The 19,547-nt window shown below is 43.6% G+C and overlaps 1 protein-coding gene across 1 annotated transcript in view; it reads left to right on the forward strand.

Annotated features, from left to right (window-relative positions):
* Positions 1-6: 6 nt before the first annotated feature.
* SLC1A4 (solute carrier family 1 (glutamate/neutral amino acid transporter), member 4) overlaps positions 7-19,547 on the forward strand; it is a 31,640-nt gene continuing 12,099 nt past the window's right edge. The window contains exons 1-4 of the mRNA XM_008587095.1: positions 7-488; positions 10,716-10,758; positions 12,512-12,574; positions 18,476-18,642. Of these exons, the coding sequence (XP_008585317.1) occupies positions 202-488; positions 10,716-10,758; positions 12,512-12,574; positions 18,476-18,642 (560 nt within the window). The 5' untranslated portion in view covers positions 7-201. The remainder of the gene's footprint in view (positions 489-10,715; positions 10,759-12,511; positions 12,575-18,475; positions 18,643-19,547) is intronic.

Raw genomic sequence — 19,547 nt, forward strand, 5'->3', positions numbered from 1 at the left:
GCCCAGGCCGGGCCCGCACAGGGGCCCGGCTCGCCCGGGACCGCGGCGGGACGCGCGCGGCGCTGCGCCGACTTCTTGCGGCGCCAAGCGCTGGTGCTACTCACGGTGTCCGGGGTGCTGGCGGGCGCGGGCCTGGGCGCGGCGCTGCGCGGGCTCGAGCTGAGCCGCACGCAGGTCACCTACTTGGCTTTCCCCGGCGAGATGCTGCTCCGCATGCTGCGCATGATCATCCTGCCGCTGGTGGTCTGCAGCCTGGTGTCGGGCGCCGCCTCCCTCGACGCCAGCTCCCTCGGGCGTCTGGGCGGCATCGCCGTCGCCTACTTTGGCCTCACCACGCTGAGTGCCTCGGCCCTCGCCGTCGCTTTGGCGTTCATCATAAAGCCCGGGTCCGGCGCGCAGACCCTTCAGTCCAGTGACCTGGGACTGGAGGCATCGGGTCCTCCTCCGGTCACCAAAGAGACGGTGGACTCTTTCCTCGACCTGGCCAGGTAACGCTCTCTACCTCGCCTAGGGCACAATGGGACACGCCAGCTCTCTAATGTCCTCCACTTCATATACACAAACATTCATATACAACTAAGAGTTAATTCTTAATTGTCTGCTGGTGGCCTTTAACATTTTTTAAATATAAGAATATTGTCTGATGTCTTTGCATGCTGAGCCCACTTTTGCAAACAGGGGCGGTGGACGGCCAATCTCAAGGAGTAGGGCCGCATGTTTTAGCAAGAACCAGTCGTACAGTTAGGTGGGCCTGTGAGTTAGGGAAGACCGCCCCATCTGGCTACCCTCACTGGTAAAATGTTCTGACCGCACCCTGATATCTTCACTCTCTTTCCCCCCAAAGCTCCTGGGAGCATTGGTAAAATCTTGCCTGTTGGGCCATCCTGTGTGCAGTCTCTGGCCTTCTCTGTTTCAGTCCTGGGGCTGCAAAGGAAGCTGGCACTTTTCTGTTTTCTTAACAGTTGTCAGTGGACACAAGGATAAAAGGGCTGGGGTTAGTTGTGCAGGGCCCACTGCCCAGAAACATGCCTCTCCTGGGGGCTTTGGACAGGTTACTGTCCACCCAGTCAGGAACACTGCCGAGTATTATGAGTTTCAAAGGACTTTCTTTGTGGGAAGCTGGGAGTTGTAGAGGGGAGGGGGAGAAACATCTTCACTTAGCTTTGCCTGTTCTTTGGGACTCTTACTAGTTGGGTTTCATCCCTTGAGATGATGTAGTGTGTAGTTCCTGTGAACTGTCCAAAGCCTCAGCCTCTTTTGGTTTCTCTATTAGCCAAAAGTTCACAGATGTTAAAACTGCAGCCTGGAGGCACTTACTGATGTAACCAGGTTCAGCTGAGCTAGGAGTCCAGCTGGCTCCCCCTCCAGGTTTCTGATTATTCTGGATCCCAGCCTCGGAGGTATGTTTTGTCTTGAGTCATTGAGGCAAAGTTCCTCATGGCTGATCCTGTGAAAAACAGCAAACCCGGGTGACTTGCCTTCTGCTGTTTCCATTTCTGCCTCTGGAAAATGTGATGACTGTCTGCCACTTAAGAGAGAGATTGTTCATTTAAAATAGCACCAAAAAGAAAGAAAAGTCCAGGATGTCTGTATTGAAAAAAACTGATGAGGGACACCAAAAGTTCTTGCCAAAAGGGGAGGTGGGAGTGACCTATTAGGACTTTGACGGGATCACAGCCTTTGTTCTGTATCTGGCAGCTAGATATTTGAAGTCTTTGAATATTTTTAAAGTTTGGGGCCTAACTTTTAGGTGGGTGCTGAAAAAAGTCTACTGAGGTTGGGAGCACCTTTGGCTTATACCTTCAGAATATCAGTAGCTCTCGCAGGGAGGGAAGGCAATTATGGGGTTAAAGGATTCTTTTTTGCAGGGGTCTGTGGCCCAGGGAGGGAGTGTGGGTGTTCAGCTCTGCCCTTCTAGTGGTACCCCATAGGGAGCCTCAATAGTGTTCTTTTATCTCTAATAGAAGGACAGTGGCCAAAAAACAGGGGGTGGGGGAGATAAGTTATTACCACCAGCCCCAGAAGGGACTTCTTGTTTCCTGATCATGGTTTCTTAGTTTTAGATCCCAGCGCCTTCAATCCTGCTTCTGAAGTGAATGGTGACCTGGCGTCTTAGCTTTGTGGTCAGTGTAGGTGCAGCTTTTCAATGTCTTGAGCTGCACCTGCGTGGGAGGGCTGAGAAAGGCATTGTCATGGCTTGCTGGGAATAGATAGTTCATAATACTTCCCGTGGTCAACTTCATTTAATCCAGCAGCTCACAGATAAAGGTAGGGCAGGTGGTATGATCCTGCTTTACTACTGAGGAAACTGAGACATAGATTAAGTGATTTGCTCAAGGTCATGGACTGGCTTATCAAAAGAGGGATTAGAAGAACTGTGGGTCTCCTTCCCCACAGTTCATAGCTCTGTTTCTCCTATTCTCTCTTAACCCAAACCAACATGCCATAGTAATGATGTCATGTTCCTGGTCTAGTGTGACCACCTTAGAAATGTTTGCTCTGGGTCAAAAGAGGAATCACGTAAGCATATGACTGGGTGAGGGCAGATCCCCACTTCCACCATCCAGGGGTTGAGGCTGAGCTCCTTACATAAAGGAAAGTGTGCATCCATCTGCCCAGATTTGGTTTCATGCTGAGCAGCTCATGAGAGGAAACTGAGCCCTGGGCCACCTGGAAATGCTTCCTGGGTCTGGGGAATCCCTGGGTCAAATTTTTAAAATTGTTTTCTCCAATGACACCTCACAGATGTCAGTTTCATGTGACTGTGGGCATGTTCTTTGGCAAAGGCAGGACCCACTTCTTTCTGCCTGTGGGCATGTGAGTGAATGAGACTCTGCCACTAAACACCTCAATTATCCAGCAGACCCTTGCCTGGTAACTGAGTCTCTGATGAGTTAGCATAGGTGCCACCAAGGCCTTGTCCTAAAGTCCATGCCCTTTCCTGGTGGTGGAGTACCCCAGAATTCCCACAAGATCTCTCTGCCATCATTTCTAATTAACTTTTTTACAGATGAAATTACAAGTCAGAAAGTAATAAAACTAATAGGTATTCATTACGTGTGTGTGTGAGGTTTTTTAAAATTCAGAATGTCATTGCTGAGTGCTTTGATTTCCCAACACACAATGGGTTAGAAATAACAATGGAGGGCCGGCCGGGTGGCGCACTGCTATAGTGTGCCGCACTGCTATAGTGTGCCGCTTGGGAGCGCGGTGGCGCTCCCGAGGAGGGTTTGGATCCCACATACAGACTGGTTCCCGCTCACTGGCTGAGCGAGGTGTGGGCGCGACACTGAGGGTTGCGATCCGTTGCCGGACACGAAAAAAGACAAAAAAAAAAAAAATGCTGGGCTATTCTGACACAGACATTCTACACTTCTAAGAAGGCAACTCCTTAACAACAGAAAAGCCATCTGCACTTCACTGTCTGTCCCACTCTTCCTCCTTCATTCATGATCCTGTCATTTCGCACCCGGATTATTACAATAATCCTGATACAGTTTTCTGCCTCCGGTATTGCTTCCTGAAATTAACCCGCCATATTGCTTAAGAAATAATCATCTTTCTAAGATACCAAGTTCATCAAGTCACTTCCTACTTTCCAGCCTTTCGTGTCTTCTCATTGGCTTACAATAAAGCATTTATGTGACATGCAAGGCCCTCCGTGGTCAGGACCTCCACATGTCTGGAGGCTGGCCCTGGGAGTACCGAGAAGCGATGGCAGATAGCACCGGGCAGGTGGGAGACTCAGTCTCCTCCTGAGTAGCCTGGAGCTCCATGCCTGGGTACCTGGAACAGCACAGGACTTTTGGAACTCTGTGTGACCCAATTGACTTGTGACTTTTCATCCAAAATGAAGTGGTTTTGACACCAAAGAGACAGAAACAGGTTATCAGGAAACTACTTACTGTGGAACATGTTGGTCCCTAACAGTGCTTACGATTGTGGGGAATGTCATAACTTTTCTATTCCTTGGTTTTCTTGTATTTTTAATGGGATTGTAACAGTACCTACCTCATAGGATTGTTTCCAGGGTTAAATGAGTTATGTCTGTAAAGCTCTTACAACAGAGCTGGCCCAATGCTTGCTCTTGTTATAAGTGGAGCAATATTAGCATAATTGAGTTTTTCCAGTTTACACGAGCTAATGGGGATGACCTTCTTTCCATAGCCTGAAATAAATGAGGGTAAATGGGAAAAAAAGGAATGTTTGGGGGAGCTCAGGATGACTTGAAGCTAGTGTATGTAGTCGTTAGGTTTATTGGGAACCACATGGCATCTGGAGGAGAAGTGAACAGTGACTATGTTTTGGACTAGTGGAACACACTATGAGAAATTTGGAAATGGAAAAAAAGTCTAAGCCAAACACGGAAGAGCCTTCCAGTCTGAAATGGGGCAGAAATCCTCACAAGTCCTCACTGACATTCAGTTTCCTTTCCCCCTGCCTCACTGCTTACGGTCTCCAAGGCAGACCTCAGCTTTCTTCTGCTGTAAATTAAGGGGTTGAAGCAACTGGCTTCTAACATTCTTTTGGGTTCTAAAATGTGTAGTTTTTAGATGGAGAATCAGAGGCTTAACTGTCAAGTAGGCAGGCAGGGACAGTGCCTGGGCCCAGTGCTCCTGTTTTCACGGGCAGCCAGAAGAATGGCCCTGGGCCACCATCTTCTGTAGTAGCAGGGCAGGGTGCTGCCATGGACATGTGAATCACAATTAGGATTTTTTTGTTGTTGCCCAGTTTTCTAGGCTTTTTTTTTCTTCTTGTGTTCATTTTCTCAATAGCAGACAGTGCTCTGAGCCCTTCGCTTCACAGAGGGAGGTGTGGTGGACTTACCTTCCTTCCCAAGGACTGGCATGAATATGTATGATGCCTCTCAAGCAGCAGAGTACACATTTTTAAGTAGGTTCAAAGAAACTATCAGAGACTGGGATCTAATATTAGCCCCTAGATTGCAAAGTCAAGTGAATTGTGAATCATTTGTTTTAAATACTAACTATAGCATGTTGTTTTAACTGTGCCTATGTTTCTCTTCTGTAGGCAAGATGAAGACTTTTAGCACATCTAACAAGGATCCAAATTAATGGAGATTTCTCAGCCTAACTAGTCACTAAAAGAAAAAAAACAGCACTTTGTAATTGAAAGAAAAAAAAAAAGGTTTTAACTCTTGACCATTCCTTCTACCATCCAGGAAAATACCTAAATAGTTTAGAGACTGAAAGGGAGAAAGCTTGGGTAGTGATTAAGAGCAGACACTAAAGCCAACTACTGTGTTTGAATCCCAGCTCTACCACTTACTAGCTGTATGTGGACACATCATTTAGCCTCTCTGTGCCTCAGTTTTCCTATCTGTAAAATGAGGCTGATAATAATATCTCCTACCTACAATTGTTAGAAGGATCAAATGAGTTAATATTTGAGTGCCTTGTTAATATTCTAGTGTGTCCCAGCCTCTCGGGACAGGAGAGGACTACTTGATACAAAGAATGAGTGCTGTTCTTAACCTTACTTCTCCAAAAGTCCCCCACCCCAGGGGTCCAGCCCTCACCTTTCCAGCTGGAATATAAAACTGTATGTAGACCTTTAAAAAAGGGTAGATTAACCACCTCCACCCCATCTTCAGAGTGAGCCCACCACCCCCAGCCCTTCCTTAGCTTTCAGCATTGTGGGGGGTAACAAGATCTGAAGGGGCACATCCCAGCTAACTGGCTCTGTAACAATAAACACTAAGGATAATAAATATTTATCGGGTATACCTACTGTGCCACATCCTGTTCTGAAGAGTCTTCGAAATTTTCATAGATTTGGTAAAGAATTTTTAACTTAAATAAAAGGAAATACTTCTGGAACAAAAAAACTATATACCTAAGCAAAAGTAAATTGTTTTGCATTCTTCTCATATAGAACAGGGAAATGCATATTTCTGAAGAGTCTTCGAAATTTTCATAGATTTGGTAAAGAATTTTTAACTTAAATAAAAGGAAATACTTCTGGAACAAAAAAAATATATACCTAAGCAAAAGTAAATTGTTTTGCATTCTTCTCATATAGAACAGGGAAATGCATACCACCCTTGAAAATAGGATCAGAAGAACAAACAGGACCGGATGTATAAAGAAGGAACATTTTTGAAGTTTTTCATTGGGTCAACTGCATGAATCTGTATGGCACCCCCTACAGCAGTTCTACATCTGCATGTTCAGCCTCATCTCACACCAGTTTCTCTGTTTGTTTGTTTAAGTAATGTATCCAAAGATTCTTATAGCACTGGAAAGCCTTGCCCATTCATTCTCTCCCAATCTATCTGATTTGGGTCTCTGGATTTAGTAGCACAGTCTTGGCGTTTTTGCATGTTTTTGACTTTGACCCACGATAAGAAATACATTTTACATTATGGCAACCACACACATACACCTTCCACCCTCACCCCTACATATACAAACTGAAAAACAAGTAACACCAAACAGTATTTTAAGTGTATGTTAATATTTTCCATTCTGTCTAATGTATTTCATCTTTTATAAAATGCTGGTTAAAGCCAATAAATTGATCTCATGGCCTACTAAAGTTTGAGAAACTTTTGTCTAATGCCTATGTTGTATTATATAATTCAAGTAACTATCTGAGGATCAAGCAACAAGAAAAGGAAATGTTTGTGAACATGGATAAGATAAAGAACTCAGTGATTAGAAGCATTGTAATGTCCAGTGAAATTGAGTGATGTACAGAGGTGAGCATAGGAAGACCGTTTGGTTCTTCTGACTTCCAGGCTCTGGATCTCAAAACTCTACACCCGTGCTGTCCTGTATGGCAAACACAAGCCATGTGTGCTTATTTAGATTTAATTAGTTTAAATGTAAATAAAATTTAAAATTTAGTTTCTCAGTAGCACTAGCCACAGTTCAAGTGCTCAGTAGCCATATGGCCACCATACTGGACAACACAAATATCGACATTTCTATTAGACAGTGCTGATCTACATGGAGCATGAATGCGAGATGTATCAACCTAATGACTGGGCACAGTGTCTCTAAATGAGGGGATTGAACTGGGTCATCTCTAAAATCCCTTCCAGCTCAATGTTCTTCATTTCAGAAGCCCACAAAGTTCCCGTGTGAATATAAGGGGAAAGTACTTGAAGACAGAGCTCTGGGGAGCAAAACTGCTGGCATGAGGAGCAGCTGATCTCAGAATACAGGAGAGCTCAGGAGCAAGAAAAAGCCAGAGTTCACTGCAGCATGTGTTTGAAAGCCAAAAGAGAAGGGAAAGAAGAGTCCAGAGAAATGTTCTGCTGTACTCCTGCAGTCAGCTCCTCACCCTCGCTGCCGGCGGGAGGGAACTGCTCCTGCTCCTGGTCCGTGGCAACCACAGGGACCCAGTGAAAGGAGTATGTTGTTTGTGAGTGCCTAAGCTTCAGCTCTGCCCTCAGTGAATCCTTCCTAGAGATTTTTATGTCTGAGAACTGAGCTATATATAATCTAAAGAAAGTTCAGTGATCCCATTGGATGTATGTACTTTTTGATTGTAAAATCTTTCACAGTTATCACTGTATCTTATTTTACTTTTAAAGCAATTTTACATACAGTAAAATGCACCTGTTTCAGGGGTACAGTTCGATGAGTTTTGACAAATGGACAATCATGCAACCACCACCATAATCACAATACTGGACATTTCCATCACCCATAACTCTCTTCAGCATTTTCCACCCCTGCCCCCAAGCAGCCAATCTGCTTTTTATCACTATAAATTAGTTTTGCTTTTTCTAGAGTTTCGTGTCAGTGGAATCAATTGATAAGTTCTTTTCTTTGGCTTCTTTTGCTCAGCACAGTGTTGTTGAGATTATCCATGTTGTTGTATATATCAATAGTTGGTTCCTTTTTATTGCCAAGTGGCATTCCACTATATGGATTTATCACAATCTGTTTATCCATTCATCTGTGGATGGACATGTGGATTTTGGAGTATTATGAATAATGCCATTATGCATACAGGATCTTTTTGCAGACATATATTTTCATTTCTCCTGGGTAAATATCTAGGAATGGAATTGCTGGTTCATATGGTAAGCGTATGTTTAACTTTACGAGAAACTGCCAAACACATCATGTTCTTCTTAGGAACTTGATTTTTTTGGCAGGAGTTTTCATTTTGCTGCTAGTATTATCTGCACCTCTCTGTTCCTATTGGATTTTGTAGATTCAATATTGCAGACGGTCTGAAAACAGATCGGTATGTTTGTTCTAGAAGTTCTTGGTTAGGGTCAGGCCCCATTCTGGGTAAGGTGGTACTGTGTCATTGCTCATGATGAAGAGACCAGGCAGGACAGATAAAAGGATTTAAACAAATAGTGATGTGCTCTTTGGAAGAGAGTGCATTTCCAGGCTGTGGGAAAGGGATTAGCTGTGAGGAAACAGCTAATCCCTGAAGGATGCTCCATATTTGCAGGGGAAATTGTTCCCAATGGGGGATGTGGAGGACTTCTAACCAGGCTCTCCCTTTAACTTCCCTGTCCTTATGGAGAGAGATCCCTGTGGCCATCTCAGCCTGGGAACTACTGAGAATTGTCACGTGGGGTATAGAATAGGGAAATCTTGGCACGGGGCCCCTTTCTGCTTCCAACTAGTATAGTAAATGAAAATGAGATACCAAACCTAGCCCACAGACTGAAATATGTAGGAATGTTGCTTTATAATGGAAATAATAGGCAAACTTAAGTTGCTGTTCATCTGTACACTAGAGACCAGCCAATACAAGTTGCTAGTCTGTTCCTAGGTAAAAATTTATAGGTAAGTACACCTGGGATAAGAATCAAATTTCTGGTCACAATTTTGCAACTGTTTATTCAGCTAAAGATCACTTTTTTCTCACTTAAATGCAGGCATGTACTTGTTGGTATTCTCTAAGTATGTAAAACAATTCAGATTTCATAGACAAGTAAGGTTGGGAAATGTTGTGTTGCAGTCTAAATGCTGGCCATCCTGTGAGAGCTCCCTAAATGTCTTAATGGAGTTATTTTTGCATCTCATTAACCATGTTGGCTGGTGTATCAGTTATCTATTGCTGCATAACAAATTACCACAAATTTAGCAGCTTAAAATTCCACAGTATCTGTGGGGTCAGGAATCTTGGCATGGCTTAGTTTGGTCCTCTGCTCAGAATTTCTTATGAGGCTGCAATCAAGGTGTCAGCCAGGGCTGGTGTCTCACCTGGAAGCTCAACTGGGGAAGAATTCAATTCTAAGGTTATGTGGTAACTGGCAAAATTCAGGTCCTTGAAGTTTGGACTGGGAGCCTCAGTTCCTAGTTGGCTATTAGCCTGGGGACACTTGCCGTTTCTTGTCATGTGGGCCTTCCTAACATAGCAGCTTGCTTCATCAAAGTGTGCAAGCTCAGAAGACAATAAGGAGGGTCTCCTAGCAAGATGAAAGCTGCAATTTTGTGCCAAAAAATTATTGAAGTGATATCCCATCACCTTTGCTAGATGCTATTAGTTAGAGGTAAGTCATAGTCCCCACCCACACTCAAGGAGAAGAGATTCTACAAAGGGGTGAATACCAGGACTCCATGGTAGGCTCTGCCTGCTACAGTTGGGTTGCAGCCAGACCTGAAACCCAGTGTGCTGCAAATAGTTGTTTGGAGATTCTAGTGATAGTTGAGCAACTGAGCCACAGAAGTAAGAATTAGTGGATAAGTCTCTGGCACAAATTGTAAAGGATGGTCCAGAGTCTTTTGCTCTTCTAGACGTATACTTCTTGCAGTAATTGGGTAGAACAAATGGACTGTCAGCTGGAATGTAAATTCTTGTATATCAAGATCAGCATCCTACACAGAGCCTGAGCCAAAGGAGGGCCTCAAGTAAAACTGTTTGCTTGAATAGATTTTGGGCTCAATCAGCTCTATTGCTCTCCTTTTATAACAAATGTTTTATAATATCCTTCATTCTAAAATGAAATCCATAAATAGAATTTACCTATACGTATAATTTCAAAACAATTTTGCCATCAGTGGTGTGATTTTCCAGGAAGACAAACAATTCTTGGAAACATTCAGAACAACAACAACAACAACAACAACAAAATTATCATCCCATAATTTACACAGTAGTTGCATTTCTGGAAAATTCAGCCTATATTCAAATTGTGAAAAACAAAATACCTTGTTTTAGAGTTAGTCTAGGCTCAGATGATTATAAATAAGGTTTTTATCTACAGGTATATCATCCAGGACATTGGAAAGCTGTGAGGGCCCCGAGACAATGCATTGTACAGGACTTTTCTGCACTTGGCAGGACAAAATGTCTGGGACCTGGCATTGCCACACATGCTCTTCCTCCAGTTCCAGTAACGCCTCTCAGTTATTACGACAACAAGAACTCCCTTAGATTTCAGTGGCACTGCTCGCCACTGAGAACCCCTGCCATGGGGCTCACCCTCTGGGTGAAAGGAGAGCAATGCAGCCATTATGATTTGGTTGGACACAGTTGAGCCTAAATATCAAGAAGTGCCACGAGGGAGATAAGGATAAAAATCAGTACACTCAAGATATTGGGGCCCTGCAGCTGAGCACAGTTGGGGCACTTAGATGAATTAGAAGGCTGTAGTATCTGCAGGGGATGGCGAGAGAGAGAACACTGTCTCAGGCTGCTAGCAATGCACATCTCAAAGCAGACACTTTGCACCCTGAATTTTAAGAATACTGATGAAATGCTTTCTTTTCCAACAGAAACCTGTTTCCCTCCAATCTTGTGGTCGCAGCTTTCCGTACGGTAAGGCTTGATACTTTGCTAAAACTATGCGGCTTTGATGGAAGTGATGTATAAGTGACTGCTATAGAGTTAGGTAAAGTGGAAGAGGAAGGGAAAGTGTTGTTAACAGAGCTTGGTAACATTGGCATATGTTTTTAGAGAGGGGTACCTGGAGTGAAACAAAAACAAAACAACAAACAAAAAATGAAGAACAAACAAAACCTTCTAAAATGTCCCACTAGTTCCAAAATCTTTCTATGTCACCTAAGAAATACCCTCAACTCGCATTTTAGGGATGTCCCAAATATTTTAGAATTTTTTAAAAATGCATTTTTATCTTTTTTCTGATTAGAAAGGTAATTTGTGCTCATTCCCCAAAATAAAAAATGAAATACAAAAAAGTAGAAGAGCTACCTATTGTTAACATTTTGATATGCATCCTTCAGATGTGTTTTTTGTATGCATGTACACATGTACATGTTTTATAAATAAGTATACCACACATTTTGTTAGTATGTACACATGCTACACACATTGCTTCATAACCTGCTCTTTTTTAAGGCAGTATATTGTGAACATTTTCTGATGTCGGTAAATATCCTTCTCCATAATGTTAATGGCTGTGTACCCTGTTGATGGACTTTCAGGTTGTTTGTAGTTTTCTCCTTTTCTTAGCAATGCTGCAGGTAACATTTTTATGCAGAGAAGGAATATAAAGATTTAGATTAGATGGTTTAATCTGATTGCTTTTTACAAGCAAAGGCTTTTTTCTGTTTCTAGCTCTTTTTCTCATCTTTGTTTTTTTAATCTGCATATAAACACAGGAGTGACTTGTATATATAATGTAAGGTAGGAGAAAAAATAGATTTCTGGGGCTTTCAGTGCCTGTCACAGAGGGGTGGGGTGCATTTTGTTGCCCTGCCACCCTCGATCATGGGACAGCTGAACACCTCTGCCTTTCTGAAACCTTGATAAATCAAAACTGAGAGAAGCCAGAGCTCATCAAATGCAGGCATAAGGTAGGCTCTGGGTCTCTACCTCCTAATGGGCTCCTCCTAACAGTTCAGAGCCAGGTGCCATTGGAAGGGGTGAGGAAGGACTGTGTTCTAGCAGATTCTACACCATAATGCATACTGCCACAGGGATCACCTGTGTGCACCGGCTGAAGCATGTGAAGTCAACTGTGGGACCAAAGCTGGAGCTATGTCATTCTGATAAGTGAGTCTCCCAGAAGACTCAGCCAGAAAATGCCATCCTACCTGTCATCGCTTGCTCTAGAGGGTGGAGGCTCAAGTCACATTAGAAACAGACGCTAAAAAGCAGCCATGCTCAAATAAGTTCTGGAACAAAGTGGGACATAAATAAATGAATGAAAATCAAATGACCTGTTGAAAAGTGAACTTTGGCATTATAGAATTAATACCAAGGTTATTCAAATAATTTGAAGTATCAGCTCTTTGAAATATCAAACTATCGCTTGAAATTGTGCAGACCTTTTCTCCCTCAAACCATTGTTCAAGAAACATAAGGAAATTCTTCTTGTTTCCTTGGGTCCCTAAATAACCAGAGGCCTCTTGATGGACATGCTGCCTTGGTCTTAGTGTAACTTTTGTACAGTTCTCAGAAGCCTTTGTCAGGTCAACCATGTGAGGAATGCCCAACACTTGGTGTGAGTAATGACGGAAGTAGCAAGAGGCCCAGCGGTGCCCTCGGTTCCTCTGGGCTGGTCTTCACCTGTGCGCTAACAGTGGGTTTTTCTTCCTCTTCATAACAGTATGCAACCGATTATAAAGTGGTGAACCACAACAACAGCTCTGGAAATGTAACCCACGAGAAGGTAAAGCTCTTTATAAAATCACTTGTGAAAAATATTTTATAGTAAATAATGTTTCGTAATTGAAGGAGCATACACGATGTGTCTTTTTCTTAGCAGCGTTGAAAACTGTAGGGTTTGAGTGGACTGTTTGAAGCACACTGGTTAGGTTTGCTTCTTGGATGGCCAAATGCCAGCACAGGTAGCACTGGAATCCTCAGAGGATCTGTAGAATATTTTATAACACCCGTCTACTATCCTGAAATATAGTTAATAGGTGATTTAACCTGTCCCTACACATATAAGGTTTTCAAAAATCAACAAGAGAGAGAAATAAAAATTATTTGTAATAAAACAATTCATATTTCACTGTAAATGCACAATTATACTAGAAGACAGTGAAGTTTTCAGGTATTTGCATCTACTTAGAATGAATACATTTGGATTTAACAGCAATGAGGCAGAATCCAACTAAATATTTTTGGCACTTTTTTTTAAAATACATTTTGAAATAAGTGCTAAATAAATATATTTGTATAGGTATATAAAATCACCCTGACTGCAACAGCTGCAGGTTGACATTATGTATTATACTAGTGACTTGGGTATTATCAGCTCTTCAGCTATTGGTGATGCAATTTTCTGAAATGGAAATAATACTTGGTAAAGTTCAGAACAAAATAATTTTCCTTCAGTTTACATCAACTTGATATTCTTGGAAAATCCAGTGTGTTTAAAACTATGCAGAACAAAACTAAATGTAAAATGGAGTTAGCTCTAACTTAGATAATTGTAAACAGGCTTTCCTCTCTATAATGAAAGTCTGGTGGGATGCTCAGAAGCCTGTGGAGTGTGGGAAAATCTGCACTTTGTTACCTGAACATTTCAGGACATTTGGCATTCTTAGTGCCCTGCCTACTACTTCTCAGTAAGACACCACAATCATTATGACAACCAAAGTACCCCTACACATTCCGAAACTCCCCTAGGGAATGTTATCTCCCCTGTTCATAAATGTCGATTTAATCAATGGTCCTTGATTTAAAAGGATGGGTGTCACTCCCCACTCTCTGGCCAGAGTGGATGGCTGGAGGTCCAACTGGGCCCTCTTCTGACAGTCCTTGGACTCCACAGCTGGGCTCATTGGGGTCTGGGTGTCAGCCAGGCCCACTCTCTAGGCAAGTGGCTCACCTCTGGATGCCACCTTTATGGCACAGATGCTCTCCTATGGCATCTCATTTGAGCCTTAGGACAACCTGATCAGGTAGGATGTATTATCCCCACTACAAATTACTTGAAATGATGGTCTTCCAAAGTTGATCAATACTATTTGAAACTGAGATGAATAAATCTTTGACCACTAATTGTCTGTGCAATACCTTCAAGTTTTGACAAACATGGCATTTGTTGGATTCTCTGACTTCCCCACTGGAAATGCTGGTGACCCGTGAGCATCCACCCCAGCTGACGTGCCTTTGCCTCCACCATAAATTTAACCCAGGAGTACAAGGAGTCAGGCTTTAAGAAAGAGAAGAGCAGTATGTCCTCACTTGTTCCAGTCTTTCACACATCCTGTGGCTATAAGATTGTGTAAAGACATAGCAGGAGTGGTCCTTATCCCTGAGGATGGAATGTTGGTGACAGTGCTGAAGTTTGGATGTGTTGTCCCCTCTAAAACTTATGTGGAAATCTGATCCCCAACATGGCATTGTTGGAAATTGATTGAGTCATAGCGGCGGATCCCTCATGAATGGATTAATGCTCTCCCTGGGGGAGGAGGGATTAATGAGTAAGTTCTCGCTTATTAGTTCCTGCGAGAGCTCGTTGCTTAAAAAGATCCTGGTACCTTCTCTCTCTCTCTTGCTTCCTCTCTTGCCACATGATCTGCTTGTACCTGCCGGCTGCCTGCCACTTTTCCACCATGAGTAGAAACAGCCTGAGGCCCATGCCAGATGCAGCTGTCCCAGAATTGTAAGCCATATAAACCTCTTTCCTTTATAAATTACCCAGTCTCAGGTATTCTGTTATAGCAACACAAAATGGACGAAAACACAGAGTGAGAAGTCAGGGACCCAGAGGCTCAAGGACACCTGGAAAGGCCCCTGTCCTGATCCATGGCTCTATCTCCCATGCCCACTCTATTAGTCTGTTTTCTGTTGCTTAGAATACCTGAAACTGGGTAATTTATAAAGAAATGAAATTTATTTCTTACAATTTTGGAGACTGGGAAGTCCATGGTCCAGGGGATATGTTTGGTGAGGACATTCTGGGTGGGAACTCTCTACAGGGTCCCATGGTGATGCAGGGTAATTACATGGTGAGAATGGCATTGGCTAGAGCTCTTCTATGTGCTCTCCTTATAAAGCCATGAGTCTATGCCCGTGACAACCCATTATACCATCAACCCATTACTCTATGATGTATTAATCCATTCACAAGGGCACAGTCCTCACAATCCAATCCCCTCTTAAAGGCCCCACCTTTGAGGAAAGAAGAGGATGTCTCTCTCCACAAAACCCATTCCAGAGTGCTAGAAGAAGCATCTATTCTACGATAATAGTGGGGGACCTGAGCACACCTCTCTCAGCATTGGACAGATCATCTAGGCAACAAATCAACAGAGTAACCGTTACTCTTTCAGAAAGAAAGAAGAAATCTAGGATTATCAGAGGTGGGAGACAGGAGGGTGAGGGGAATGGGGAGAGATTGGATAAGGGGCATAAAGAATAAGTATAATTTGTAATAATGTGTATGCTAATAATACTGATTTGATCAACATACATCAACACTGAACGCCCAAAATATGTATAATCAATTATGATTAAAAAAAAAAGGCCCATCTTTCAAATACCATAATCAGATTTCCCACCCACTTAAAACTTACAATGGGGATAAAGTTTCCAATATATGAACTTTTGGGGGACACATTTGACCCTTAGCACCCACTTAGATTCCATGTAATAACTTGCCACAGACACACACCTCCTAGGCTTTAATCGAATCATTAAGTCATTAAAAAGTGATTTATTTGGCAACCACTGTATGTTCTCCTTAGGTGCTAGACTACAGTAGCGCTCAACAGAGACAAAGCTCTGCTCTTACTGAGGTCACATTCTAGTGGAGGGAACCATACAAGAAATAAATACAGGACAGCTGGTGATAGTTGCTAAGAAAAATAAATCAGGGCAAGTAGATAAAGTGTGTGTGTGTTGGTGACGGTGATGGGTGCTGTTTTAACAGGGTGGTCAGGGAGGCCTTCTGATAAGGTGAGGGAGGATCTATGGGGAGACCTGGGGGAAGAGTGATTTAGGCAGTGGGAACAATAGGCAAAGGTGCACCAGCAAGAGGCGCAGCTCAGGATGCAGCTCTGGTTGTGTCTGTAGTCTTCTAACCCCATTCCAATGCCAAGTTGGCCAAGGTGCGTTACAACCTAGCACACCTTGCCCAGCCTCCTCTCCACAAAGGGAGTCATTTCATTGCCCTCCAGTCAGTTGCTTCCTTACCTGGAATCGCCTAACCTTGAACATCACATCTTGGAATTGCACACCTGCTGAAACCAACTTTTGGTTCATAATTGAATTCTCTAGTTGCATTAATTCTTGCCCTTCAATTCCAGTTAGGACTTGGGACATGGACAAAAAGTGTGAGTTGACAGCCCCAAGGTTAACACCACGTGTTAAGGCATCCAGCTCATAGAATCCTCATCGTGTTGGCTTCTGTAGAGTCCCCCTGCAATCTAGTAGTAGAGCACGCACACTAAAATCCAAGTCTTCTTTCCCACAACTCTTTAAACTGTACCTGCTGCAGCTTCAACAAGTTCCAGGAGAGAACAGTGATATTGAGAAGTCTTATTGTCTATGGGATTACAATAACATTGTAAGAGAAACACACTTCAGATAGCGTGAGCCTACAGTGGTCTCCAACAAAATATCCCATTAAAATAACCACAGCTAATTGTTATTGGTTTTTATTTGCCAGACGCAGTCTAATTACTTTACATATATTAACATATTTATTCTTTATAACAACCTTATATATTAGCTATTGTTATTATCCCCACTTCATAGACAGGGAACTGAGGCCCCATCCCTCTTTCCCCCGCCCCCCATCACCCTAGATTTCTTCTCTCCCTCTGAAAGAATAATGGTTACTCTGTTGATTTGCTGCCCAATGATCTGTCCAATGCTGAGAGGCATGATCAGGTCCCCCTATACTATCATAGAGCAGATGTCTCTTCCATCATTATGAAATGGGCTCTGTGGAGACAGACATCCTCCTCCTTTCTTTATCTCTGCTGGTGACTCTCCTTGTGTCAACTCACTCCAGTGGCTGGCAGACCATCTGCGTGGTAGTTGTGGCATCTAGCTGCCTTCACAGCAGCCATGGTTATTGTGGTGGCTGAGATGGGCCACCCACATGGAGGAGATGTTTTTGGCCTGCTCCGTGGTGCTGGCAGCGTGCCTGGTTGTGGAGAGTGTCCGATCCCTGGTTCCATTCCCTGGTTCCATTCCCCGGTCCCCAAATGAGTCCCGAGGTGCTGGCACAGTGTGCCTGGTTGTGGGAGGGGGGTCCGATCCCCTTCTCCTTGCCTTGGATCCCTGGGCAGGCCCCAAGATGCTGGCGTGAGGTGTCTGGTTGTGGGAGGAGGGTCTGGTCCCCTTCTCCATGCCTCAGGTCCACAGGCAGGCCCCAAGGCACTGGTGCAGTGTGCCTGGTGGTAGAAGGGGGATCTGGTCCCCTTCTCCATGCCCCGGGTCCCAGCACAGGCCCCGAGGCACTGGCACGGGGTGCCTGGTTGTGGGAGGGGGTTCCAGTCCCCTTCTCCATGCCCCTGGTCCCTGGGTGGGTCCTGAGGTGCTGGCGAGGTGTGCCTGGATGTGGGAGGGAGGTCCCATCCCCTTCTCCATGTGTCAGGTCCCTGGACAGGGTCCTGATGCGCTGGCGTGGTGTGCCTAGTTATGGGAGGGAGGTCCAGTTCCCTTCTCCATACCCCAGGTCCCTGTGCGAGCCCCAAGGAACTGGTGCAGTGTGCCTGGTTGTGGGAGGGGGATCCAGTCCCCTTCTTCATTCCCCCGGGGTCCCAGCACAGGCCCCGAGGCGCAGGAGGGGTGTGCCTACCAGCCTTTCTTTGATTGAAGGAAAAGTTCTACTTATTAAAAAAAAAATTGAAAGTTACTAATTTAGTTCAATTCACCTCATCTTGTAGATGAAGAAGCTGATGCTCAGAGAAGTAAGTTAAGATCAGAGCCAGGACTAGAACTCAGATCTACGACAAAAAATTCTCCTCCTGTTTTTACCATGCTGACATGTGTTTCCTGTTCAGAATTTCATGTTTTAATGGGATAAAATGTCTAATATATGTTTGCAGTAGTGAGATTCAGCACTGCTGGGAAAAATAAATACATTATGTCTATACATTTGAGTCAGTGATTCAGGAAAGAATGTTCTGAAAAAATTCATGTCAATCCTGAAAATTGATAGCAGGAGGTGAACCTAACCACAAAAAAGTTTGTTGATATTTGAAGGCAAAGTTACAATCATTGATTCCTCATCTGAAGGAACTTTTTACCAACCAGCTCTTCTTTTAAAAGCAACTCTTTGGGGTGGTTGTCCAATCCCTATTTGAATATATCCAGAGACAGGAGCTCTCTACTTTCTGCTTTAACCTATGCCAATTTTGAACAGCTTTCAGAGTTAACAACTAGTTGAAATTTTTGCTTGTTGGCGTTCTGTATCCTCAGACTCCATCTCTCCTTAAATTTCTTGCCCTTTTAATTGTGAAATCTCTAAAGGCTAAAGAAAAGATGAGCTTTTTCTTATTCTGGGCACAGTGTTTCAGTCTGGTGGAGACACCTGGCAAATATATCTTCGATGCTCACTCATCTGATGTAAACTGGGACTATCCTATCTCTTCTGATGCTGCAGATCCCAATTGGCACTGAAATCGAAGGGATGAACATTTTAGGATTGGTCCTTTTTGCCCTGGTGTTAGGAGTGGCCCTAAAGAAACTAGGTTCCGAAGGAGAAGAACTCATCCGTTTCTTCAATGCTTTCAACGAGGCGACGATGGTGCTGGTGTCGTGGATTATGTGGTGAGTGTTGCCCTGCCACCTGCTCTCCTCCCATGTCTCCTGCCATCCAGAAAAGAACCTGACTTTGCCACTCTACGTCACCCTTGTGGGGCCACCTGATGCTTTCTATGTGGTTGGTGCACCACGGGCTAGTGAGGTAGATACAGTTTCTCCTCTTGTCCAGGACCTCAGAATACAGGGCATTCACCTTAGTTACCAGTCACTTCCTCACTGCCCACACTGACCCCTTGGAGGTTCTGACATTGTGATCTATGTGGGTTCCCACCATCAGCCCATATTGTATGGGATGCCCATCATTTTGTGGGGCAATGAATTCCATCAGTCTGCTATCTGCTGCATAAAATAAGGCTCATTTATCTTAAAATGATAGACTTCAAGCTCCAAAGGGACCCTTACTATAGTATTTCACAACATGGAGGACAAGTCCATCTTCACCCCATGCATATATGAGGGTATTTCAAAAAGTTCGTGGCAAAACAGAATTAAAAGATAATATGAATCTTCGCATGAACTTTGCAATACCCTTGTATAAACCTGGAATGATCTTCTTTTGCATAGGCTTTTTATTAACGAATATTTCTTTGTGTGATATCAATAAAGATTATTTAATAAAAACCATCAGACTGATTCCTAACTAAAAAGTAAAGATTTGACCAGCTGCCTCAAAGCAACTTCTCAGAAATCGTACCAATTCCAGTGCTGGGAGTTTTGGGGGACTTTTTTTGTTTTTGTTTGTTTTTTTGTTTGTTTGTGGTGGCTGGCTAGTATAGGGATCCAAACCCTTGACCTTAGGGTTTCAGCACCACGCTCTAACCAACTGCGTTAACCAGCCAGTCTGTCTGCTGTTTAACCCACGCCAGACCTCTGTGGGTTTCAGCTTCTATCAATTAGTTTTTAAGAACTAG

Source organism: Galeopterus variegatus, unplaced genomic scaffold (genome assembly GCF_000696425.1).
Source record: "Galeopterus variegatus unplaced genomic scaffold, G_variegatus-3.0.2 Scaffold4249, whole genome shotgun sequence".
NCBI classification, from domain to species: domain Eukaryota; kingdom Metazoa; phylum Chordata; class Mammalia; order Dermoptera; family Cynocephalidae; genus Galeopterus; species Galeopterus variegatus.